This window comes from Fusarium poae, chromosome 4 (assembly GCF_019609905.1).
Source record: "Fusarium poae strain DAOMC 252244 chromosome 4, whole genome shotgun sequence".
NCBI lineage: Eukaryota > Fungi > Ascomycota > Sordariomycetes > Hypocreales > Nectriaceae > Fusarium > Fusarium poae.
This window is the reverse complement of record NC_058402.1, coordinates 7,947,303-7,968,511: the sequence shown is the minus strand read 5'-3', so window position 1 is coordinate 7,968,511 and position 21,209 is coordinate 7,947,303. Positions and strand designations below refer to the sequence as shown.

Below are 21,209 nucleotides of genomic sequence, written 5' to 3'. Positions count from 1 at the left end.
GTAAGAAATTCCTCTGGGTAAATTTCAGTAATGGTAGGGTTTTGTTGAAGCTGACTGCTTATGCTTATGCAGGTTAGGCTAGGCCCCTGTAGATCCCTGCCTGTCATCTATCTCGGGGCCCCGACTTTAGTCTCCGCTCCGATCCTCCGCTCCGATCCTCCGTCGTGCATATCCGGTCCGATCCTCCACACCTTGCTCCCAGATAAGAAGGAGACAAGACAATAACATTCAAATTTTGTAAGCAGTATCGTACTTTATCGTTTATAAGACCAGATCTCCACTGAAAGTCGAGTCACCGCATACAGTCTGCACCTCCACGACAACATCAACTTACATCAAACAACATCGGCAGTAATGGCGACAACAGGTTCAGCTGTTGCGGCTCCGGATGATTCCCAGCTAGAGGCTGGAGGAGGAAACAATGGCATCAGTGTTGGCGGTGCATTCGAGAAGCCTTCGTCTTCCACTGGTACAATGGTCGATGAGCCTGCAGACCCAAATATTGTTGATTGGGATGGCCCTGATGATCCCAAGCATCCACTCAATTGGCCCAAGACTCAGAAAAACATTCACCTAGTCATTGTCAGTTTATTCACTCTTGCAGCGTAAGCAATATCACTTTCCACTGTTGCAAAAGTGCGCAATTGACTAACCATCGGCTCTAGCAATCTTGCTGCCACCATGTTCGCACCTGGAGCAGAAGAGCTGGCCACAGAGTTCAAAATCACAAACTCCACCGTCACAGCCATGACAGTCAGCCTGTATGTGCTAGGCTTCGCTCTTGGTCCACTTCTTCTCGCACCTCTGTCAGAGCTTTATGGCCGTCTTATAATCTACTATGGCTGCAATTTCGTCTACGTTGCATTCACCATCGGCTGTGCTTTCAGTACAAATGTCGCCATGTTCCTAGTCTTCCGAATCATATGCGGCTGTGCAGCCTCTGGTCCGATGAGTATCGGAGGTGGCACAGTAGCAGACTTGTTTCCACAAGAGGAGCGTGGTAGAGCAATGGCTCTCTTCACCGTGGGACCTTTACTCGGCCCTGTACGTCTTTATTTTGGTGGCTATCATCACTAGTCTAACATGTGCTGCAGGTGATTGGTCCTATTATAGGAGGCTTTGTGTCTGAGAATGTTGGCTGGCGATGGACATTCCGCATTATCCTAATATTTGTAAGCCGTGTCCCGCTGGACAATCCTTCTGATAGCTGCTAACAGTGTGACATAGTCAGGATTAATTGGAGTTGCGACGGTGGTGTTGATGCGCGAAACAAATTACACAATACTTCTCCAAAAGAAAGCTAAAAAAGCTCGAATGGAGACGGGAAACGATAAACTTGTCCCAAAGTTGACCCGAAATGAGACACCAAAACAAATGCTTGCTCGAGCCATCGTCCGCCCACTCAAGCTTCTCATATTTTCACCCATCGTTTTACTCATTTCCTTCTACACTGGTATCCTCTTTGGCCTAATCTTCTTACTCTTTACCACTTTCCCTTCCGTCTTCCAGGATGTATACGGCTTCAGCCCCGGCACCGCTGGACTGGCATATCTTGGCCTGGGTATCGGCATGGTACTGGGTCTGGTTATATTTTCTGTTCTCAGCGATAAGATGCTCAAGCAAAAGAGTGGTGCGGCCAGACCCGAAGATCGTCTTATTCTCATGAAGTGGTTAGGTCCAATTACGCCATTGGGCCTTTTCATATATGGCTGGGCGGCCAAGTACGGCGTCCACTGGATTGTACCAATCATGGGCACATTCATTGTTGGATTCGGTTCTCTCTTTGTGGTTATTCCTGGACAGATCTACCTCGTGGATGCTTTTGGGGCGGAGGCTGCTGCTTCGGCAATGGCTGCCAACCTTTTGGTTAGGTCTCCCTTTGGTGCATTCCTAGATCTCACGGCATCACCATTATATGACAGCCTTGGACTCGGCTGGGGTAACAGCGTTCTTGGATTTATCTGTCTTTTGTTTACGCCAGTCCCATGGCTCTTTTACACTTATGGAGAAAGAATGAGAACTCACTTTGTGGTGGACCTGTGATTAAAAGAAGTCTCAGATTGATGGTCACTGAGCATGGTCGGATAAGCTGCGTATTTATCCAGCACCATCAGCCACCTGGCTTCATACGCGGCGGGAGATTAGAAAGATATTTCTATATTACAATCATTCATGCAATAATTTAGATTTCCTAGACTACATACAAGGCTAATTAGTATTAATAACAGATTTGCCCAAGAATATAAACTGCTTGTCTTGTTACCTTGAGCTGGTGATTGAAGCAGATAATCGGATAATATTGACGTAATGGAATGATGACTGTGCTACCCCGCCTCGCACCTATAAATTATAAACGCAAACAAGTTATCTTCAATTCTTATTCCTTGCATTATATCAATCAAATTACAAAAATGGAAGACCAAGGGATTCCGACCTGCCGTTGGGGCATCCTTAGTAAGTGTTTACTCTATAAATGATGTATTATTCGATGACCCTAACATCAAACCAAAGCTGCTGGCCTTATTTCATCCTGGTTTGTCTCAGACCTCGTCTCTCCCAGAGAAGATGCAAAAGCCAATCATGTCATTCATGCAATCGGTGCATCATCTGTTGAAAAAGGTCAAGTTTTTGTCGACGACTTCATGCCCAACGTCGAGACAAAGCCTATCTTGTACGGTACATACGAAGAGCTTTACAATGATCCCATGATCGATTGTATCTACATCGGTAGCCCTCATGGCCTCCACTACCGTCATTGCATGGCAGCTATCAATGCTGGAAAGAATGTTCTATGTGAGAAAGCTTTTACAATTAATGCTCGCGAGGCTCGTATGGTTTTCGACGCTGCAAAGGCTAAAGGAGTCTATGTTGCTGAAGCCATGTGGCTTCGTCACCGGCCTATGATTTCCGAGCTCAGAAAGCAACTCTACGATGATAAGGTCATCGGTGACGTTACACGAACCAACTGCGATTTCCATGCGCATTGGGACCTGGATTCTTTGCCTGAGACTTCACGACTCAAAAACTTGGAGCTAGGCGCTGGTACCATGCTCGACATCGGCATCTACTCCCTGACTTGGGCCATAACGACACTTGACCCTTCATCTCCTGCCGCAGGTGGCACAAAGGCGGCAGCAAGAAGCGATATTGGTAGCGAAAAACCCAAAGTCATGGCAACACAGTCATTCAACGGTCATGTCGAAGTGGGCACCAGCGCCATCTTACATTACCCCAGCAGTGGACGACAAGGAATAATCACCTCGACAGGAAGCTCGCCGCGTGGTGGCTCGCATTGCTTTGGGACTATTGAGGGAACTGAGGGATTCGTTGAACTAGAAGGGAATGCCCCTTCGCATCCCACTGCCTTTGTTGTGTACCCACGATGGTCCGAAGGCGCTAAACCTGAGGGCAAACGTTATGAATGGAGCTTGAAACCCCGCCAAGGTTTCCAATTTGAGGCAGACAACACGGCCTTGGATCTACAGGCTGGCCGAAAGGAGAGTCCCATCATGCCTTGGTCTGAAACTATCCACGTCATGGAGATTATGGATGAGATTCGAAGGCAGGGTGGCACAAAGTACCCCCAAGACAATTAGAGAAATTTGGCGGTCTGTATATAAATCACAGGCCCATTGAAAACTTGATGAATTCTCTTCTAAAAGCTAGACTATGAAACCTATGTCTTCTTCGATTGATTATTGTTACAAGGTGGGGTATTACTCTGAGCAGCAATGATTAGTAGTGCTTGCTATCATGTTCTATTCGTCGTCTTTACTCTGGTTTTCTCGTATCAGATATGATACTATTGCAGAGAAGATAATGGGTTGGAGGCCTTTCAAAGGGATATTAGTGTTAGTAGACTACATGCACTTCGTAAGACATACCGCTACTGTGTATCAAATTACAATCACTACATACAAAGCCTGGTCTAAACCAATCACTGCTCAACCTCTCGAACATCAGCGAAACAATACGGTCAGAGTCCCTGAAATGCCTGTCTTGACCAATAATCCCCTAATCTATCTTGAAGAATAACATATAACTGTCCCGAAACAACGCTCCGGTACATTACATGAAGCACTGTCAATTAGAAGTGCGTCGCTACTAAGTCTCTAGCAGCCCGAATAGTGTACTCAACCAGTTCAAAGCTATTCAGTCCAGAAGTGAAGTATGTGTGATCCTTGCCTTGGAGAGCATTGAACTTCTCATACCATCCATCTACTAATGCCTCGGACCCTAGGTGAGGGAAATAGTCGATCTCTCCACTGAAAGCGCGTATATCCACGGTGTTAATCTTTGTGCTAACAGCATGAGGGTTTGCCAGGTCTTTGTTGATCTTGCTTAAATCACGAACAAGAAGACCCTTGACTCTGGACACGCTAGGATGCTCGGGATTATCTGCAGAGTAAATGCTGATGATGTTTGACTCTGGGTGCAACGGGACGATGTACACAGGTTGACCTTTAGCTTTGAAAGGAGTCAGAGGGTCTGGCAGTTCTTGGGATACGGTCAGGTTGTGGCCGAGCTTGTTCATGTGGACTGCTGATGAGAAATAGCTGTTGACGCCAACTTGCGTAAAAAGACTTCGTTCTGCAGCTGAGAGATCCAGTCCTGATTCTTTTAGAGCTTGATATGTAGGAGGGAATGCAAGAATAATATCGGAGTAGTGCTGTGTTTTCGTGTACTGTCTTTTTGAGCTTCGATATGTGATACTTGGCTGAGAACCTCGACCTATACTAATCAGCTCTTATCATAGTACTGAACAATGGAATACCCACTGATGCAATTGATCTTAACACCAAGATTAATTGACCCTTTGATAGTTTTGGCCATACGTTTGAAAATATCATGAAAGTCTGCATAGGTTAGCTTCGAATATACTGGATATCACTTGAAAAATGGTAACATACCGGTATAATAAGGCTGAACTGTCCCAATAAAGCTCCCAATAATGTCTGGAGTAAAGAATTGTAGGAAGTAGAGCTGTGATGTTAGTACATTATATAGTTGAAGCTCTAGGTGCTAGATATATATTGCTTACAGCAGGAATCTGAGTGTAGTCGCCATATCCATAGTTCCCAGCGCCCCTGTTAATAATGGATGCTATAATAGGGAATTTGTTCGACAGGAGCCAGTCTTTAGCAGAGACTGTAAACTCTTTAGGCACACTATTCTGCAGACTTGGGTTAATACTGCGCTGTAATGATTAGACCGGTGTACTAATAAACCCACCTTATAGCCAGGAACTCCAAAAGGAGCGAATTTGGTTTGCCAAACACTAGTATAACGTGCAAGCTCCTCCTGTAAAGCTTGGATAGTGGCAGGACCTAGCGGCTGCATCAAAGCGGCGGCTCCAGTGTTTGGGTTATAGTCATAAGAATATGCGGGGTCAAATGTGTCAAAACTGGCCCCAGAGGATTTGACGACTTGGAAAGTCTCTGCATAGCTAGGGGATTCTGTAAAGAGAACGGCGCCAAGTGGGAAGAATTGCCCGCTTTGAAGCCCGCTGTATCAGTTTCCGATTTCTAAGATGAATACTCACCTACAAGCACAAGGACGTTGAACTTACTCTTCATAGTGTGACTGACATTTGCCGCCAACAGTATCACGTTTGTCAAATATAACTGTCTTGTGACCCTTTGCCTCTAGAGCTTTTGCTGCCGTGAGGCCTGATACGCCAGCACCGACGATGCAAATTGGGGGTTTCGGCGTTGAAGAAGCCGCTATATTGGCCAGCGATGCCAATGTCGCAAGTAATGAGAACAATCGTGCGGTCATGGTGCCAAGTGTTGGAATGAACAAAGAATCCGTGTTGAACCGTTGAGTAGGATTTGGCGAGTTTGTGGCTTTCTTTTATATTACATTGAAACCTCCTACTGTAAGCGGCGACTTGGACAATATAGCGCTGACACAACTCGTCAGCTGAGGCTAGTTTTATCCAACCAGACCTAGTTAAGAAATTCCGATGTCTCATAATTATTTCACTAAAACCAGCCACAAATTTTCTAAAGTAATATTACTCCTCTATTACGGGATTTTAGCCAATAACGATAATGTGGCTATCTTGAGGCTGAAAACACATGTTGAAACTATTTATTAACTAGTATGCCGGTACTGCCGTGATCACGGGAGCACTACCCGACGGACTGGCTTGCTGACCACCTGGTTCACCATCACTGGGTTGGGGATATTCTCATATGGATGCTAAACCACTGGCTTATATCTAGCACATGCTCAATTACTGGACTCATCCAATCACTTCAAATTGCCCATCATGTCGAAACTATGGTCGAGGTTCTCAATATTGGCACCGTCGATGAATTAAAAACATATGCGACGAAGCCTTCCTTCGACACCAACCAGAACTTCGTGACCTCCCAGCAACTACCTTCTTGAACACAGGCTTGGAGATGAGCAATTATTTTCAGAGTTGTCATGTATCTCGAATATGAAGAAGTTTCTAAGTCTCGATACAAGGCATCTTGATGAGCTGGGTTGTGCGCCAGAGCCCACTGAAAGGGTGCGAGTGTTGTAGATATGCCATGCATTTCCACTAAGTTCGACACCTTCAGCGCAGCAGCTAACGCACATGAACATGCCCTGTCGATCCTTTCTATATAGTATTTAGGCTGGAAAATAAAGAAGAGTGCCCCTGTTCTTAATCAGTTCAAGCCTGCGGAAAAGCGCAAGAGAGCTAAGTCCCCTTACCCATACCCCGCTGCTGTAGCTGTGCGCCTCAGGTGTTGAACTTGGTGGAAATTTACGGTAGTATCTGTTCCTGGACCAAGATTCCCACCAGCTTCTGATGAAACGGTTTCTGCTGGGACACCCGCGTCGCGTAGAGTTCGTATCAGTTTCGGGAGCCGAGATGATCTGTATTGAGCTCAAGTCAATGAAGAACCGTTCTACTATGTCGTTCAACACCACTGTCAGGGCCCAGGTTAGTAATTCGGGGTCCATCAACCACATGTATCGTATCAACTAACGAAATTCGGTAGCGTGGTTTTCGAGTAATCCTTATCGACTCCGATCATGTAGCTATCTAATTAGGCTTGAAAATTATGGATACTGCTGACTTAGAGGCGATACCTCTAGCTAAGCCAGTAGGAACTTAGCTTCTACGTGGCTAATATTTTTTTACGCTGCCGAATGTCGTTAGTTAATATGGTAGTCGATTGACCTGTCAGAATCCGCAAGCCCTTTCGTGTATAGGGTATGCACTGCGTTTCGCAACAGCAATCCACAACTGTCCATTCCTTGCATAGATCATTGTAGTTTTGGCACTATCAGCCAATATGCAGGCGGACGCGAACTGCATTCTCTAATTAATTAAGGCACGTTGTGATGTTTTTCGTTGATGAAGGCTAATCATTTTACAGTCGTGAAATCGTTGCATTCGTCTGCGATTTTCCATCTGATCTTTCCGTTATCAAGTCCCGAGTTACTCAATGGATTCTTACCGAAGCAATACTCGCATTACTTTGTCTTTGGATTTTGGTACCTCGTGAACTCTTATCTTTTTTTGGCTAGTAATATCGACCTTCCTGGCCCATCTCAATAGCTCGATACTTTGAGTATATCCGTGGCAGGTCAGCGGGGTCAGCCAAGGCACGCAGTCCTCGTTGTATTTGGCGTTTCATCTGTCATCAAGCGAATAGCGTCTTGAAAATGTAGCTGACTGAAAGCAAGACAAGATTAGTATTCTGACCAGTCAGCCCTAGGTAAATGCGGTATCAAAGCATGTGGCTTGAAGCGTTGCAGCTGAAAGTAACAGGCATGTGACGTTTACTAGCTCTATACTTTATTGGCCAATCAGACGCTTCATCAGAATGAACAGAAACAATCTACCTCTCAACATTTTCTGTGTCTCAGTCTGGGATGGATTTTCTTGATGTGCTGGTGCCATAGAGCGGCTGTGATACACTATTATCACATAGCATCGAGGAGTCTATGGCGTAATAGCGCTTCGAACAGTTTGCTTATTCGCTATGGATTCAGACGAGTTTCAGTTCAGCTGTGAATTGTTGAGTCTATTGAAGTCTTGGAAGGTTGGCCAGAGTAGTTGAACTTTGTCGAAAGAGCCCGAGATCTTCTATATAAACGACATTCATATCCACCTCGCTTTGGTATTCGCAACTTCAGCAATCGAGTTACCTCCACTGCAATCTCGAATCAATCATTTCACGACCATGTCTACTCAATCAGACTTCTACCCCATTGTTGGGATCCAAGATGGCCTAGATCCTGACGTCAACGCTCAACTTCGAGAAGTTCCAGTTCGTATGGACATTGACGATTGGTTTCTCTCCAAGGAGCTTGTCCATATAAACCAACGTGCTTTATTCTTTCCTGCCTTCTGGAATCTTTCTCAGATGTCTCCGCATGAAAAGCTGTCGTGGTTCCAGCTTGCTGGTTAGTATAGTTGATTCTTGGAGGAAATAAATGGGGTTAACCTTGATTCTAGGTATTCATGGAAAGCCTTACATTGCATGGGACGAGCCGCCTCAAGAGGGAAAGACTGCAGGGTACGGATACTGTACACACAACAGTATTCTCTTCACCACCTGGCACCGTCCATACATGTTACTTTGGGAGGTATGTACTATTCGCTTCTCTCCGCCATCTTACTTTCTGACCTCGAATAGCAAGTCATCTACGAGCTCATGAAGGTTGAAGCTGAGAGTTTTACTGATGAGAAGGAGCGTAAAGAACTCCTCGAAGCTGCCAAGTCATGGAGATTCCCCTACTGGGACTGGGCGGCGAAGAAACCAGACTCTAACAACCCAGAAGGCAAGCGAGACTACAACGTGCCGCTTGTCATCCAAACCCAAAAGGTCTCTGTCAGACTCCCCAGTGGCCTTGGATTTGGAGAGGTCGAGAATGCATTCTATCAATTCACTATGCCTGGAATGAAAGCTATGGGTGATGACAGTCTCGGTAACAAAGATCCGCTCCTCGATCTGAGAATCACACCCAGTAAGTCTGGAGCCTACTCTATACCGGTACGTATGACATGAAATTTACCAAGTCTAGCTTTTAACACGTGATAGTTCGATAGATGTGTCGCTACAAGCCGATGGGCTCAAGGTACTGGCATCAACCAAGAGTGGATTGACGGCAAGCAGAACAACAATTTCATCGTCGACAGCCTCCGGGATTATCGATGGGATCCTAAGAACAATACCGAAGAGGGCAGGAAGGGTAACCTGACAGCAAGCTTGCGAGATGCATTTTATCGTGTCCTCACAATTGAGAAGTTCGAGGATTTTGCAACCAAGCGCAAGCCAGGTGCAGGACCGAAGAAGAACGGGGGAAATACCAAGGACTATGCATTCGACTCGGCAGAGAACATTCACGACAATTTACATGGATGGTGTGGTGGCGACAGGACTGACCCTGACGCGGAGGAAAATGTTCTTTTGGGCCACATGTCGCACGTTCCCCTCGCTGCATTCGACCCCGTCTTTTGGCTCCATCATTGGTAAGCAATCACATAAGCTGGTGAAAGAAGTAGTCCTAACTTCATATAGCAACGTCGACCGTCTTATCGCCATTTGGCAAATTCTCCATGACGATCAATGGTTTGTGGATGAAGACGTACGCAACAAGGAGCAGGGAAACTTCTTCCTTGAATTTGCCCATCCCGGCAGGGCTACTGATAATCTCCGGCCCTTCCACAACAGTGATGGAAAGTATTTCACCTCGAACGATGTTCGTGAAGTGACCAAATTAGGTTACACCTACAAGGGTCTGGAAAGATGGCTCCACAAAGGTTCAGACGGATCATATGATAAGACGGCTCACCTTGCTCAGTTGCGCGAGAGTCTACTTCTGGATTATGGCTCATCTTGGAATGCCGCTCAGAAAGCTTTCATATCAGATGATCCTGGCCAGAACACTGGTGTTGGACTCATGAGCTTCAAAGATTACGAGGCAGACCCAGTCGATCTGATCGGAGTCGACGATTACGTTGTTGACATTGTTTATGAGAAGTAAGTCTATGTCAAGCCAACGTCAACATGTCAACTAACAAGCTTAGATTCGCACTCAACGGCAGAGGATATAGGATCGATATATTTATTGGCAAGGTTCCATCTCAAGCTCCTTACATCTTCCAGGAGGTCGATTCTCTCGTTGGCCAAGTAGTCAACTTCTCATCCGAAGTACCTCCGGAAGATACTCGTGGCTGTGACAACTGCCGGAAACAGCAGGCCGAAAAGGTTCAATCCACTGGACGTGTTATTCTTACCAACGCTCTTATCACCCGATTCAAGAACCAGCTGGTCCATACGCCTTCCAGGGAGGATGGCGTCACGGTACTGGGTGGAATGGATCCTGAGAATGTCATTCCCTTCTTGAGGGACAACCTACACTGGCGCGTGACTTCAATGGGCAAGGACATCGACATTGCTAGCGAACTTCCATCGCTCAAGGTTTCTCTTGGAGTTGGAAAGGCTGACTTTTATGCCGATCGTTCCAAGATGTCACGCTTTTACGACTACAAGGATGCGCACATTGTGACTGAGGGACATCCTGGTGGTGCGACGCATGAGGATAACATCCATGGGCAAGAGTATGTCTACAATAGACAAGAACTCTAGTTTAGTTTATTTATGTTTGTTTGTTTGTATTGTTTAACGCCGGTCAGGTCCCGTAAAGGGCCCAGGGCGCCGGGTTGAGTTTATGTGAGCTTATGTAAGGCTAGATTTGCCATCTTCTATTACAATTGTATGACCAACTTGTATATCCGTCATTAAAGAGATGTTACTTCCATTTTCAGTGAGTAAGTGGTCATTGGAGCTCTGGAGCAACGAAAACTCAGACTCTGTTAGCCCAGTCTGTGACCTGCCAATTTATACCCCCATTATGGCCTATTCCACAGAATGTTTCCCCATGAGACCGCATTCGTTCTCTCCCACTGTACCACCTCCCAAACCGCTTTAAGCTGCCATCCACGATATAGTAAATGTCCGCATTTCCGACACCTAGGTTGTTTGTTCCCCAAGAAGACTTCTTTTGCATCCGGATACGGCCGTTGCAGCCGGTATTGGTCCCTGCTGCCACAAGCGTGCGCCATGGTTTACCTGTTTCATAAAAGCTGAAGAAGCCACCATTCTGTGCGGCCTAAAAAATGTGTTGGCAACGAACTGTAAGGGTTGATATTTGTACTTACCCAGGTTCTCAGTTGCTTTAGGCCGCCGGTGCAGGGGGCGTTGGGGCCTGTGTTATCCCTGTAGATGTGACCTGTGCATCTTTCTTCATTCCAACCACCCGACTTGGTATAATTGTCGATGATTTTAATGGCACGTTTTGGTGTCGCTGGATTGTCCTCGGGTCCAAGTGTTTCTTCAAAGCTGTTGTCGACCCAGATAGTTACGTCTTCCTCGCCACGCCGTTTGATCACGGAGTGCCTGAACACTTGAATTGTATCAGACTTTGATATCTCGAGGTAACGGGCGTGGAATACGTACTTTCAGTAGCATTTACCCCATGATTCTCGGCGAGGACGAGGTCTTCAGGAGTCATAGCAGCGTCCCGTTTAAAAATGTGTATTTCTTCCTCTCCGCGCTTGATGATGGACGGAGCAGAAGAATAAGGAATGGCTGAGACAAGGGCCACCAGACAAAGGATAAACGCAATGCAGCTTAGAGTTTGCATATTGATGTCTCAAGGTAAAGGCACTGTTAGGGAAGCTGTAAACACCTGTTGTTGGGTATGATAGTCTAATTAGATCAGCGTATACTCTGCAATATATATACTTTAAAGACGCACGATATTCCGTTACCTAGAAGGTGATTGAAAGAGCCATCCAGCGCACCTGATCCCCGCACCTTTAACTTGGCGGCTTACACTATTCCCCAGCCAAGATTAAGAAGTAAGACCAAGAGTCAGATACGAAATACCTCATACATTTAAAACCAATTCAAATTGATATCAGTGGCCTCCCATCCTTGGCGGTTCTGGGGAAGTCAACATTCCTGATTTCTGCATTCAAGAAAAATAACAAAGACAAAAACAGCCAGTAACAGTTAGACTTGAGCTCACAAAAGCTGGGCAAATCTCGTATTAGCCGCCGAGTCTTCAAAAACAGCTGCGCAGTCAACGTGCGTTGAATATATTGGCTGGAACGAACATGCTTGACCCAATCACGCGAGATGAATTTCCCAATATTCATTCCAAACCAGTAGTGATGTGCCGCTGAGCTGAGCTGATGAGACCGCCACTTTCCTTGGCCGCCCCGGTTATGCATAAGGTGTTCGGGCGAAATGTGCCTTTGTACAAATGAAACAAAACACGGTTCGCCCATTTTCGACAGTATACTGCTCAGTTACTTCTCTTCTTTATTCTCTATTTTCTTTCTCCATTGCCATTAAATAGCTAGTGACTTCACACCATAAATAATCAATTTCCTTGGATCTTTCATCCTTTGATACTATTTCATCGTTGCTTTTCCTCTCTACTTTACAGAACCATGGCCCGTAACCTTTTCAAAAGTCTCAAGTTGAAACGGACCCTGGAAACAGGGTCACAAGTAACTGAAAGATGACTGGGGTAATTTTGAAGGCTTCTTATATCGATATCAAGACCTTTTTCCCTGGGATTGCACCGAGGGGTTTTGCCCAACTCCTCCTCACAATTGTGGGCGTTGCAACATATCAGAACATGTTTGGGCATTTCCTTTTGACTCATTCTCACTGATATCGCTTCAACTATCGAGAGACCGGGCTTTTTATCCCTCGAAAGCAAGCCCCCAAAAACCGCGTGCTGATTAGAAGATTAGTCACTCCGATACATCGGATCAGGGTGTCATGTCAGATTCTGAATGGCGTGAAAACCGCCGGAGCTTGCTCGTGGCTCAATACACGCTCTTGACAGGTGCTTCTGCGATGGCTCGGTGTGAGATGGTCTCTCTTGGACTATGGCTAAAGGGTCGAACAAGTACATTGATCGAATTAAGCTAGGGGGAATCGTACGGCCTCAGCCTTTCAGTCACCGGTTCGAGCATAAGTTATACTTTCATTACTATGTTTCTGAATGGGCTCATTTTCCGCTGAGTGTCCGGATAAAAGAATATGAAAAGTTGCGGAACTGGCGGGCTAAACAGACTGATGGCTTGGCGGGTCTGCATAACTATAACAAGCGCATGAAATCGGGAAAGTCTCGCCGAAAGACTGGAGGGGAACATGGCGCAGTCGTAGACGTAGGTGGGGGCGGAGATAATGCAGGCGGAGAAGATGGAGGCTGACCCATCCGAAACGTCAGCCCTGTCTGGTCTCCGTTCATTCGTCGGCTTGGCCGGGGCTCAGGACGCGCTCAGGTTGTGCTCAGGTTAAAGCAGCGACTACTCAGGACAGTGGGCGAGAAGGGAAATACCATAGGTCGATATTCGCATTCTGTATTGGACTGTTTCAGAAAAGTGAGTATCTATCGCCCTATAGAGATAACACAAGCTAACAAAGTAGCTTCGGCAACCCCTACATTCGAGAACTCCTCCTTGAGAATGTTGACCAAAAGGCTATAATTGCTCGACTTAACACAACTGTCAAGTGCAACTCAACTCTTGGGTCGGAAGAACCCTGCGAGGAGTCAACTACGTCCGGATCATCCTTGAACGATACTGCAGCAGACTTTCCCACACCTCCGAACCGATTAGCCTCGGTAGCGGGGATTCCAGACTACGCCATCACGTTGGGTGCGTTTGATATGGGGAGCTTTTCTAACGTGACACTTCAGAACCAGACAACTCCTGTATCTGTTAATATCATGGCTGGTCGGGGGTGTGACTTTATTATTCTTGATATCGTGGAAGCTCTTTATCAAGACGGGGTTATCAGAGAAGTCAAAACTGGAGCTGAACCTTGATGAATCGATAGTAAATATGGCATGCCATATAGATAGTAACTAGTTACCATTGCAACCAATGGTATTCCTTTAATGAATATAGTTAGCCTTTATGTCATTGTTGGAAAAGGCAATGGACGTAAATGGAAAAGTATCGAGGGAGCTCAGGGATGATGGGGATCTGATCACGTCGGTTTCTTGATATCCTTGTAGTAATTAAATAAATTGAACATACACGTCTAATTTATGGACACGTACGTATGTAGCGCCAGCCGTCCATAACTGTTATTCAAAATACACGCGGGCTCGTATATGGACTATATCATTAACTGATCCTGTCTGTTGTTCTTTCCATTACGGTGCCTCATAGATTCTAGGAGGACTTTTAGGTCTTTCTAAAGGAAATACTACTGGCTCAGCAGGTAGTTCACTCTTTGGTCTCTCGGAGTAAGGCTGGTCTTGGTTGTGATCCCCAGGAAGCTCTGCCACTGCCGCATCATTCTTCCTTCTCGCCCGCCTTCTCCAGACCATCCAACCCATACCACCAAGAATTAATAGGGCTCCAATTGTGGCGCCAACTGCAACGCCAGCAATTTCCCCTTGAGATAATCCAGATTTCGAACTTGGCTCTGATGTGGAACTCGCTTCATCGCTCGGTGATGTAGAACTCGCTTCGTCGCTCGGTGACGTATCCGTCGCGCTTATTGTGGTCTCAACGGCGAGAGTTGTCGATGTCGTAGACGCAATGGCAGTTTCTGTCTCGTCTAGTTTCGGTGCGCTGACATTTACGTATTGAGATTGCGCCAGTGTCCCGCGATGTTCGGTATCAATTACCTCGAACCAATAAATGCAATCTTCCCCATTCTTGGTCACGTTGGAGGCATCGTATTGAGCCTTCCAGTTCCAGCCGTTAGAATTGGGTTCGCTGTCGCCTATGCAACACGATTAGCAAAACATCTAACAGTACGGATGAGGTACTGGTACCTTTCAATAGACCGCGCTTACTCTCTCCAGAGCCTGGGGTGTCTAAGACTTGATACACGTAGAGGTCGACTCTTTTTATGTTGGAGTTAAAGATGATGGGGATGGTTTCGCCATCATCGTAACGGTTATTTTTCGTCATATCCTGGTCGGCGTCTTGATCTTCGTCCCACTCTGGAGGGCGTATGAACTCGGTGAAGCATGAAGTCCAGCTCGCGAACAGAAAACATATTAGGCCGAGTTTCGCGAGAAACGACATCGGAGGGGGGAATGATTGCAACGGTCGATCAAGCAAGATCTGTAACGGATTATCTACTCTTTGGGCTTGGTTTTGGTTATTAATACAGACTTAAAACTGCGAGGTGAACATATCTGAGAGGGGGAAATTGTTACTTCTCAACAGGGAGTGGATGCCAATGGTATATGTATCCATAGTCCAGGTATCCGAGCCAACCTAGTCAATGATAATCAAATGAGCCAGGAATGCCTACCTTGTCGTTATGCAGTGATAGTTCATATGTAGTCTAGTTGCAGCCAGGGTAGTGAACTCGTGATCCGGGTCTGTTCCCCAGATAAGGGTCGACCAATACGTCTCGAACCGTCTTCAACAAGCAGGAATAGCATCGTATAAAGCTCAAACTACCCAATTTATGAGATACTTATAGTCCGAATTTAATCTTCACCTTTAAATCATTAATGAAAGTGATGAAACTGTCTGTGTCCAACTGTCACATCGTTACCTAATTTGCCTACTTGCATATAGAAGTGGGACAAAACACAACCAACAGCACAACAACCAACAGAGCGTTACATTAACAAGATCATGATGACAAGGTCCGAAACCATACAATCCCTGACTTGAATGATGGTTAAATGAAAGCTGTGGAAAAAAGGCAGGTGCCAGTAAGCCTGACTATGGGAAATATTTGTCTTTAAATTACCCGTCTCCAGCTCTAACAGGTTAGGAAAAGTGGGCAGCCTGCTATGTCAGCAAGATTGTTTTATTGCCGCTCTATATCCTTGCGAGTTGTTGATTAGTGGGATAAGGTGGCTCGACTCCACATGCGCTAGCGGACTTCGTGAGTTTATTTGGTATGTGGGCACAACACGTCTTGAGGTTCAGGGTAAACAGTATGAAATATTGAAGACAGCCATCAAATTGCAATGGGAAGACAAAGTCTCGATTCTCCAAAGCAGGCAGGAATAAGTTACTATCGATTTCAACTTTATAGAGCCAAAAATATAGAAATCGAATGTTTTTCCTTACTGTCTCGGTCATGAAACCTTTTCTTGACGTTTCCCTTTGCTTCACTCTATTGGACTTTGCATGGAGAAATCAACTTTGTGATTTGATTGGCACGTACTGCATTTAGTGTTCAACATTGAACCCTTTTAATAACACATAAAAACATCCGAAACAACAGTGCAATGTTAGCTCGAGGCTTGTACTCATGGTAGTCTTTGCGTCTCACGTGACAAACTAACCAACAGCACCACGACAATTTCACAACCAACAAACTCACTCCTCCTCTTCACACTTGTCAGACAAGACGAGAAAGACACCATGGAACCTTCTTCAACAACTCATCTTCCCAATGATGTACTACTAATTATTTTCAGCCATTTCTGTCTCCATTGTCAAGACTACTATAACGAGTCCTGGGATGAGCGACCATTACGCGCTACTAAACCTTATCGGGAAAGGCAGCAGCCTGATGCGAAATCATGGTATTCAATCGACAGGGATACACTTTTCGCAGTTTGCTTAGCTTCAAGACGCTTCAGAGATATCGCTCAGCCGATCTTGTACCACGAATTTGCCTTGGGTTACGACGATTCTTGGAAGTCTGACCTTTATAACTGGGGAGGTCGGCTTACCTCATTTATGCGAACCTTAGCCTGTCGTCCTGACCTCAGCCGTCAAGTCAAAGTCGTATACATCAATACCCTCGTTTTCAACGATAATGAGGAGGGAGATCGAGCTGCCCTTCTGGAAGCGGCTCGGGGTCTCAAAATCGACCTTCCGGCTGTTTGGAAACGGAGAGCGTCAAACATACCAGCAAGTGAAGCTCGGGATTGGCCCGAGGTCTATCCCATCTTTCTAAGCTCATATCTCGACGACAGTCAAGATTTGACAGAACAACAGAAGCGGCGTCTACGACGGGCAATGGATGAAGCCTCTCCACCTGCTTGGCGTTGGCTAAATTCCGAACTAATCGCGATGCTAATTGCCCAAACACATTGCGTGCAATACGTTAGCCTTCAAGGCAATCACACATGGCCAACATGTGGGCTTCCTGAGTCTTCTCTCCGGTCTTTGGGAGTCACCAATCTCCCATTGACAACTCTCGATCTTGGAATCGGTGCCAACTCTCTCATCGAACTTGCTCCAACTCTCCAAACTCTAAACCTCCATCAATATTCAGGAGACTTTAGATCATGGGGTACAGAGCTGCCGTGTCTTAAAACATTAAGAATCACGGATACTTTGTTCTCTACTAACCGTCTTCGCGGACTTCTAAACGCCTGCACGGGAGGTTTGACTGCCTTTGAGTTTGAAGCATACGAGGATGAACCCGTCCGTTGTATTGTGAGTACTGCCAGAACTCTTCCTGGTATCAATAATAATGCTAACAGTATGTAGTATGATGGCAACCCCCCTACTCCTCCCGACAACCACTTCCAACCATCCGAAGTCATTGAAATCCTACAGAGACACAAGGGCACTCTGCGGGTACTGCACCTCGATCTCACAAACCGCCAATATCGCATGGGGAAGATTCCCTCGGACGTCAACCTCAAGAACTTCACTACTCTTCAACACGTTTTTATCAACGCTATACCACTTTTCGGCTGGGTTTCGCAAAGAGAGCAGAACACTGATACTGAAGTGCTGACCAGACTTCTCCCCCACACGATTGTTTCCCTAGTGGTTTACAGAGAATCTATGGATACACAACGCCTAATTAAGGGGGCGCTGTTTGCCTTGGCAGATCGAAAATCCCAAAGCCAAGACCACTTCCCTTTTCTCAGCCACGTAGCCTGCAACTTGAAAAAAGGTTCAACCACGGTATCTAGTCTCTCGTCTCTTTTTAAGCCAGCGGGGGTCAAGTTCTGTACCACGGTCAAGTCTTTAAGCAAGGTCAAGACATATTTGAATGGTCCAAACGGCGACTCAACACTACCACTACCGATTTGGGACTCGGATGATGATCTGTGAATTTTTATATTGCTATTTTTATTGTTGTGTCATTGGGGTCTACTGCTAATGTTACTGTGCTTTGGAGATTTGTGTCTTTCAGATAGAAGAACAGCGCCAAGTCGTCATAACAACAAACTTGATACAATCAATTGTATTAACTTATGCGTCCACCCGCTCTTTAGGATTGAATCCACTATACCAGGCGACAGTGTTGACCCAAGTGGCTGCGTCCAGGCATCTCTGTTAGTAATATGCTAAAAATTGTCAGGATACGAAAAACTCACCCATGGCGTACATAGCAAAACCTTCTGTCGTATTTATTAGTCCCATCCCATTTGTCAATTGATCAATGAATCACCTACCTGCGTCTTTATGGCCCTGATGTCCTTCACCCATGACGTTGTCATCTCCTCTGACAACCGCTCGTAGACAGGCCAAGCTGGTGGTACGCATGTTGCCCTTCTTCTCTTCCCCTGCAGGAGGCCGGCAAATGACATCAACTACAAGCACATTAGCATCAAATCGTTATTTGCATCACTAGTAACAGAAATCTCACCGAGTGCATTTCCAACACCTGTGAACGCCTCCGCATGTGTGGATTCATGAATGAGCACTTGGACAAGAAAATCTCCAAACCATGAGATCCCCCGTCTTACCTTGCTTTTCGGATCAAAATCCGGGTCAGCTAGGAGAAGAGAAGCAGAAGTTTTCTGTTCATCGGTAGGCTTCTTGCCAATACCCACATGCATGTTTCGATAATGTGTTCCCGAAGCTAACCGATCTGCCTCAATCTTGAGCCATCTCTCGTGGTAAGCAGGGCAAAAAACCATGGTCTCTTCGACGGCCCCAAAGATAGCCTTGTAGGTGTATGCGTTTAGCCTTTTCTCCACAGGAATACCGAAACGCTTCGGCAAGTCCTCGTCTGAATCATCTGGACCATTGTCCGAACCGTTGTCCGAGCCGTCTTCCGAATCGTCATCAGAACTGTCCGAACCGTTGTCAGAACTGTCGTCCGAACCATCATCAGAAGCGTCGTCGGCGGTGTCATAATCAGGATCATCAGGGTCTGCGTCGCACACCGCTTTGCGCATTACCCAAGTTTCTCTACCTTTCTGTGTGGCTTGTTTCATCAGCACCCAGTATAAACGTGCGCCTGTATTAGTGAACACGGCTATGGTGGTCAGCATCAAATCTATCGAGTTTCTGACAGACCTTACAGTCATCTTCTCCAGTGTCTAGATAGTATATGTTAGCTCAAAACGCTTTCGGGTTGAGAATGTTGACTTACCTTCTGTGTATGTTCTTCCCTCACTATTTCGTCTCGCCAAAACTTGATTATCATTGCAATAAAAATTGACGTAAGGGAACCCCCCTCGGGTCCATCTCACGGGAGTACCGTCTAGGTACTTGTATAGTTGATCAGAGATGGTTTTCGCCCGTTCTGTTATGATAGTTAGTGAATGCGGGCCAGACTGAATGTGAATGTCTCCGGGTGGAATATTGTATGAGTGTATGGTCTAAGCAGCATAAACTGCCTGAGTAATTTCATCCCTTATGATAAATTTCCTAAGTAATTTCATTCCTTATGTTCTCACTTACCACGTGTATACTTGAGCCTTGCAAGGCCTTCACGATTGCCTTCTGCATTGACACCAGTGTAGTGGTTGCTTATAAGGGCGCGATAGGTAGCAAAGGCATTGTGTTCGTCAAAGGTCCGTTGATTCGAAGCCAGCTTCTCTGGTCTCAACTCGCCGGACCCGTCATTCCGATAGAGACCAATAGCGAGATCTAGATGATCGACCATATTGGCCATCTTTACAAGCTGGTTAGACACATTTTAATAGTAGTTAAAAGAAGGAAAGGAGGAAAAGGACGGGGAGGAGGGGACGGGGGGGAGGAGGGGGGAGGGGGATAAATGTATACTTCGGGACTTACGCCTCGAAAAGCACCAAACAATAGGAGGGGGACGAGGGGGAGGAGGGAGAAGGAAGAAATATAATACATACAATATCGTTCGCATCTTGGAGGGACTGGGCAAGCAGAGGACCCAGCCTTGAGTTTCCACAACGGTTGAATAACTGACGTTTATCCAAAGACCGAGCCACAACCGTTGTGTTCGCCAAAACGAGATTTGAAGATAATAGAAAGAAAAGCACAATGGCTTTGGCTGTGGGAAAAGACATGTTAAAGGGAAGCCCAATAAGAGAAGGGAAAGGTAAGTATTGTATTGTGACTGACTGCCTATCAACTGGGGGGGACGAGGCTTTATTTCATTTCTATCTACTGTTCTACTTGTACAGCATTTATGCTACAGTATTTCGGTAAATTTATTAACCTAGTGGGCAGTAGAGAAACTGAACTCCTAAGCCTTAGGGTACAAAAATAAGTAGTCTAAGAACCATAGTCTAAGGAGCCTAAAATGACCTAACAATTTCGTCTCTTATGCTCCTGTTTGTCAATGTTTCTGATACCCTGAGATTACCCTTACTGACTTGACTCTTGCATTGTGACATGACAAGGGTGGTGTGGCCTGTTGGTAGTTCCCCAGACACTCAAAAAGCTAAAAGTAGGGGTCTCGGCGCTTCCGAGTTTGAGATATGGTAAGGCGGCTAGGCTGGATAGTATGTACTTAAATTTGAGCCAATCTACCAATCTAGTAAATGACGAAAATATCTTCAGCAGAACATGGGCCATATTGGAGGGTGGCCGTGCAACTTGTTAGAGCCAACACAAGTTTCAAGCGTGCAGATTGTGTGGGTCACCAAATTCACTTTTGACAGTTGAAATGCAGTGAAAATGCTCTGATGAGTCGGCGCTACTAACCAACGGAATAGTTAGTACTGTTGGTTCTAATCTGATCACTTTGTTTCTGACGTCGCCTGAAACATTCAATGGGCCAACTTTAACTGACTGAGCAATAATCTGTAGAAATATCAGCCCATTCTTAACCAACAATTGCCTAATTAAGTTATTCCGTTGCTCCGGTAGTCTTCAAACTCTGTGTTGGGTGCAAATGAGGCTGCACCATCCATCAGAATTCTATCATGGGTCGTGAGTGGCGTACTGGTTCTGAGATATCAAGTGCTTCTACTGGTCCGTCGTCAACGAGTAGCATAGATTAAGGAGCCCCTTTCTTCGTGTGATTATGCATAAACAAGGTTATTCTACAAGTCTGGATCCTGGT

General features: G+C 45.8%; 9 protein-coding genes across 9 annotated transcripts; 5 read left to right on the top strand and 4 right to left on the bottom strand.

The window, feature by feature from the left end:
* Positions 1 to 354: 354 nt before the first annotated feature.
* On the top strand, positions 355 to 2,043 carry FSA7 (MFS transporter fsa7; the record flags this gene model as incomplete). The annotated part of the gene is made up of 4 exons (XM_044857040.1): positions 355 to 605; positions 666 to 1,044; positions 1,095 to 1,172; positions 1,228 to 2,043. The coding sequence occupies 4 exons, from the start codon at positions 355 to 357 to the stop codon at positions 2,041 to 2,043; spliced, it is 1,524 nt and encodes a 507-aa protein (XP_044704353.1).
* Positions 2,044 to 2,411: 368 nt separating this feature from the next.
* On the top strand, positions 2,412 to 3,596 carry FPOAC1_012689 (uncharacterized protein; the record flags this gene model as incomplete). Its single annotated transcript, XM_044857039.1, has 2 exons — positions 2,412 to 2,454; positions 2,512 to 3,596. The coding sequence occupies 2 exons, from the start codon at positions 2,412 to 2,414 to the stop codon at positions 3,594 to 3,596; spliced, it is 1,128 nt and encodes a 375-aa protein (XP_044704352.1).
* Positions 3,597 to 4,087: 491 nt separating this feature from the next.
* Positions 4,088 to 6,712, bottom strand: FPOAC1_012688 (uncharacterized protein; the record flags this gene model as incomplete). Its single annotated transcript, XM_044857038.1, has 8 exons — positions 4,088 to 4,731; positions 4,779 to 4,856; positions 4,911 to 4,983; positions 5,042 to 5,173; positions 5,233 to 5,494; positions 5,570 to 5,723; positions 6,590 to 6,652; positions 6,709 to 6,712. The coding sequence occupies 8 exons, from the start codon at positions 6,710 to 6,712 to the stop codon at positions 4,088 to 4,090; spliced, it is 1,410 nt and encodes a 469-aa protein (XP_044704351.1).
* A 1,477-nt stretch (positions 6,713 to 8,189) lies between these two features.
* Positions 8,190 to 10,601, top strand: FPOAC1_012687 (uncharacterized protein; the record flags this gene model as incomplete). The annotated part of the gene is made up of 6 exons (XM_044857037.1): positions 8,190 to 8,412; positions 8,465 to 8,595; positions 8,646 to 9,002; positions 9,051 to 9,481; positions 9,531 to 9,992; positions 10,040 to 10,601. The coding sequence occupies 6 exons, from the start codon at positions 8,190 to 8,192 to the stop codon at positions 10,599 to 10,601; spliced, it is 2,166 nt and encodes a 721-aa protein (XP_044704350.1).
* Positions 10,602 to 10,753: 152 nt separating this feature from the next.
* FPOAC1_012686 (uncharacterized protein) lies at positions 10,754 to 11,658 on the bottom strand (the record flags this gene model as incomplete). The annotated part of the gene is made up of 4 exons (XM_044857036.1): positions 10,754 to 10,767; positions 11,085 to 11,124; positions 11,174 to 11,418; positions 11,472 to 11,658. The coding sequence occupies 4 exons, from the start codon at positions 11,656 to 11,658 to the stop codon at positions 10,754 to 10,756; spliced, it is 486 nt and encodes a 161-aa protein (XP_044704349.1).
* Positions 11,659 to 13,220: 1,562 nt separating this feature from the next.
* On the top strand, positions 13,221 to 13,863 carry FPOAC1_012685 (uncharacterized protein; the record flags this gene model as incomplete). Its single annotated transcript, XM_044857035.1, has 2 exons — positions 13,221 to 13,258; positions 13,464 to 13,863. The coding sequence occupies 2 exons, from the start codon at positions 13,221 to 13,223 to the stop codon at positions 13,861 to 13,863; spliced, it is 438 nt and encodes a 145-aa protein (XP_044704348.1).
* A 333-nt stretch (positions 13,864 to 14,196) lies between these two features.
* FPOAC1_012684 (uncharacterized protein) lies at positions 14,197 to 15,082 on the bottom strand (the record flags this gene model as incomplete). Its single annotated transcript, XM_044857034.1, has 2 exons — positions 14,197 to 14,774; positions 14,827 to 15,082. 2 exons carry the CDS (start codon positions 15,080 to 15,082, stop codon positions 14,197 to 14,199), a joined length of 834 nt encoding a protein of 277 aa, XP_044704347.1.
* Positions 15,083 to 16,387: 1,305 nt separating this feature from the next.
* Positions 16,388 to 18,043, top strand: FPOAC1_012683 (uncharacterized protein; the record flags this gene model as incomplete). The annotated part of the gene is made up of 2 exons (XM_044857033.1): positions 16,388 to 17,413; positions 17,468 to 18,043. The coding sequence occupies 2 exons, from the start codon at positions 16,388 to 16,390 to the stop codon at positions 18,041 to 18,043; spliced, it is 1,602 nt and encodes a 533-aa protein (XP_044704346.1).
* A 141-nt stretch (positions 18,044 to 18,184) lies between these two features.
* Positions 18,185 to 20,208, bottom strand: FPOAC1_012682 (uncharacterized protein; the record flags this gene model as incomplete). The annotated part of the gene is made up of 8 exons (XM_044857032.1): positions 18,185 to 18,249; positions 18,310 to 18,333; positions 18,388 to 18,525; positions 18,582 to 19,196; positions 19,243 to 19,260; positions 19,314 to 19,466; positions 19,625 to 19,838; positions 20,032 to 20,208. 8 exons carry the CDS (start codon positions 20,206 to 20,208, stop codon positions 18,185 to 18,187), a joined length of 1,404 nt encoding a protein of 467 aa, XP_044704345.1.
* Between the last annotated feature and the right edge of the window lie 1,001 nt (positions 20,209 to 21,209).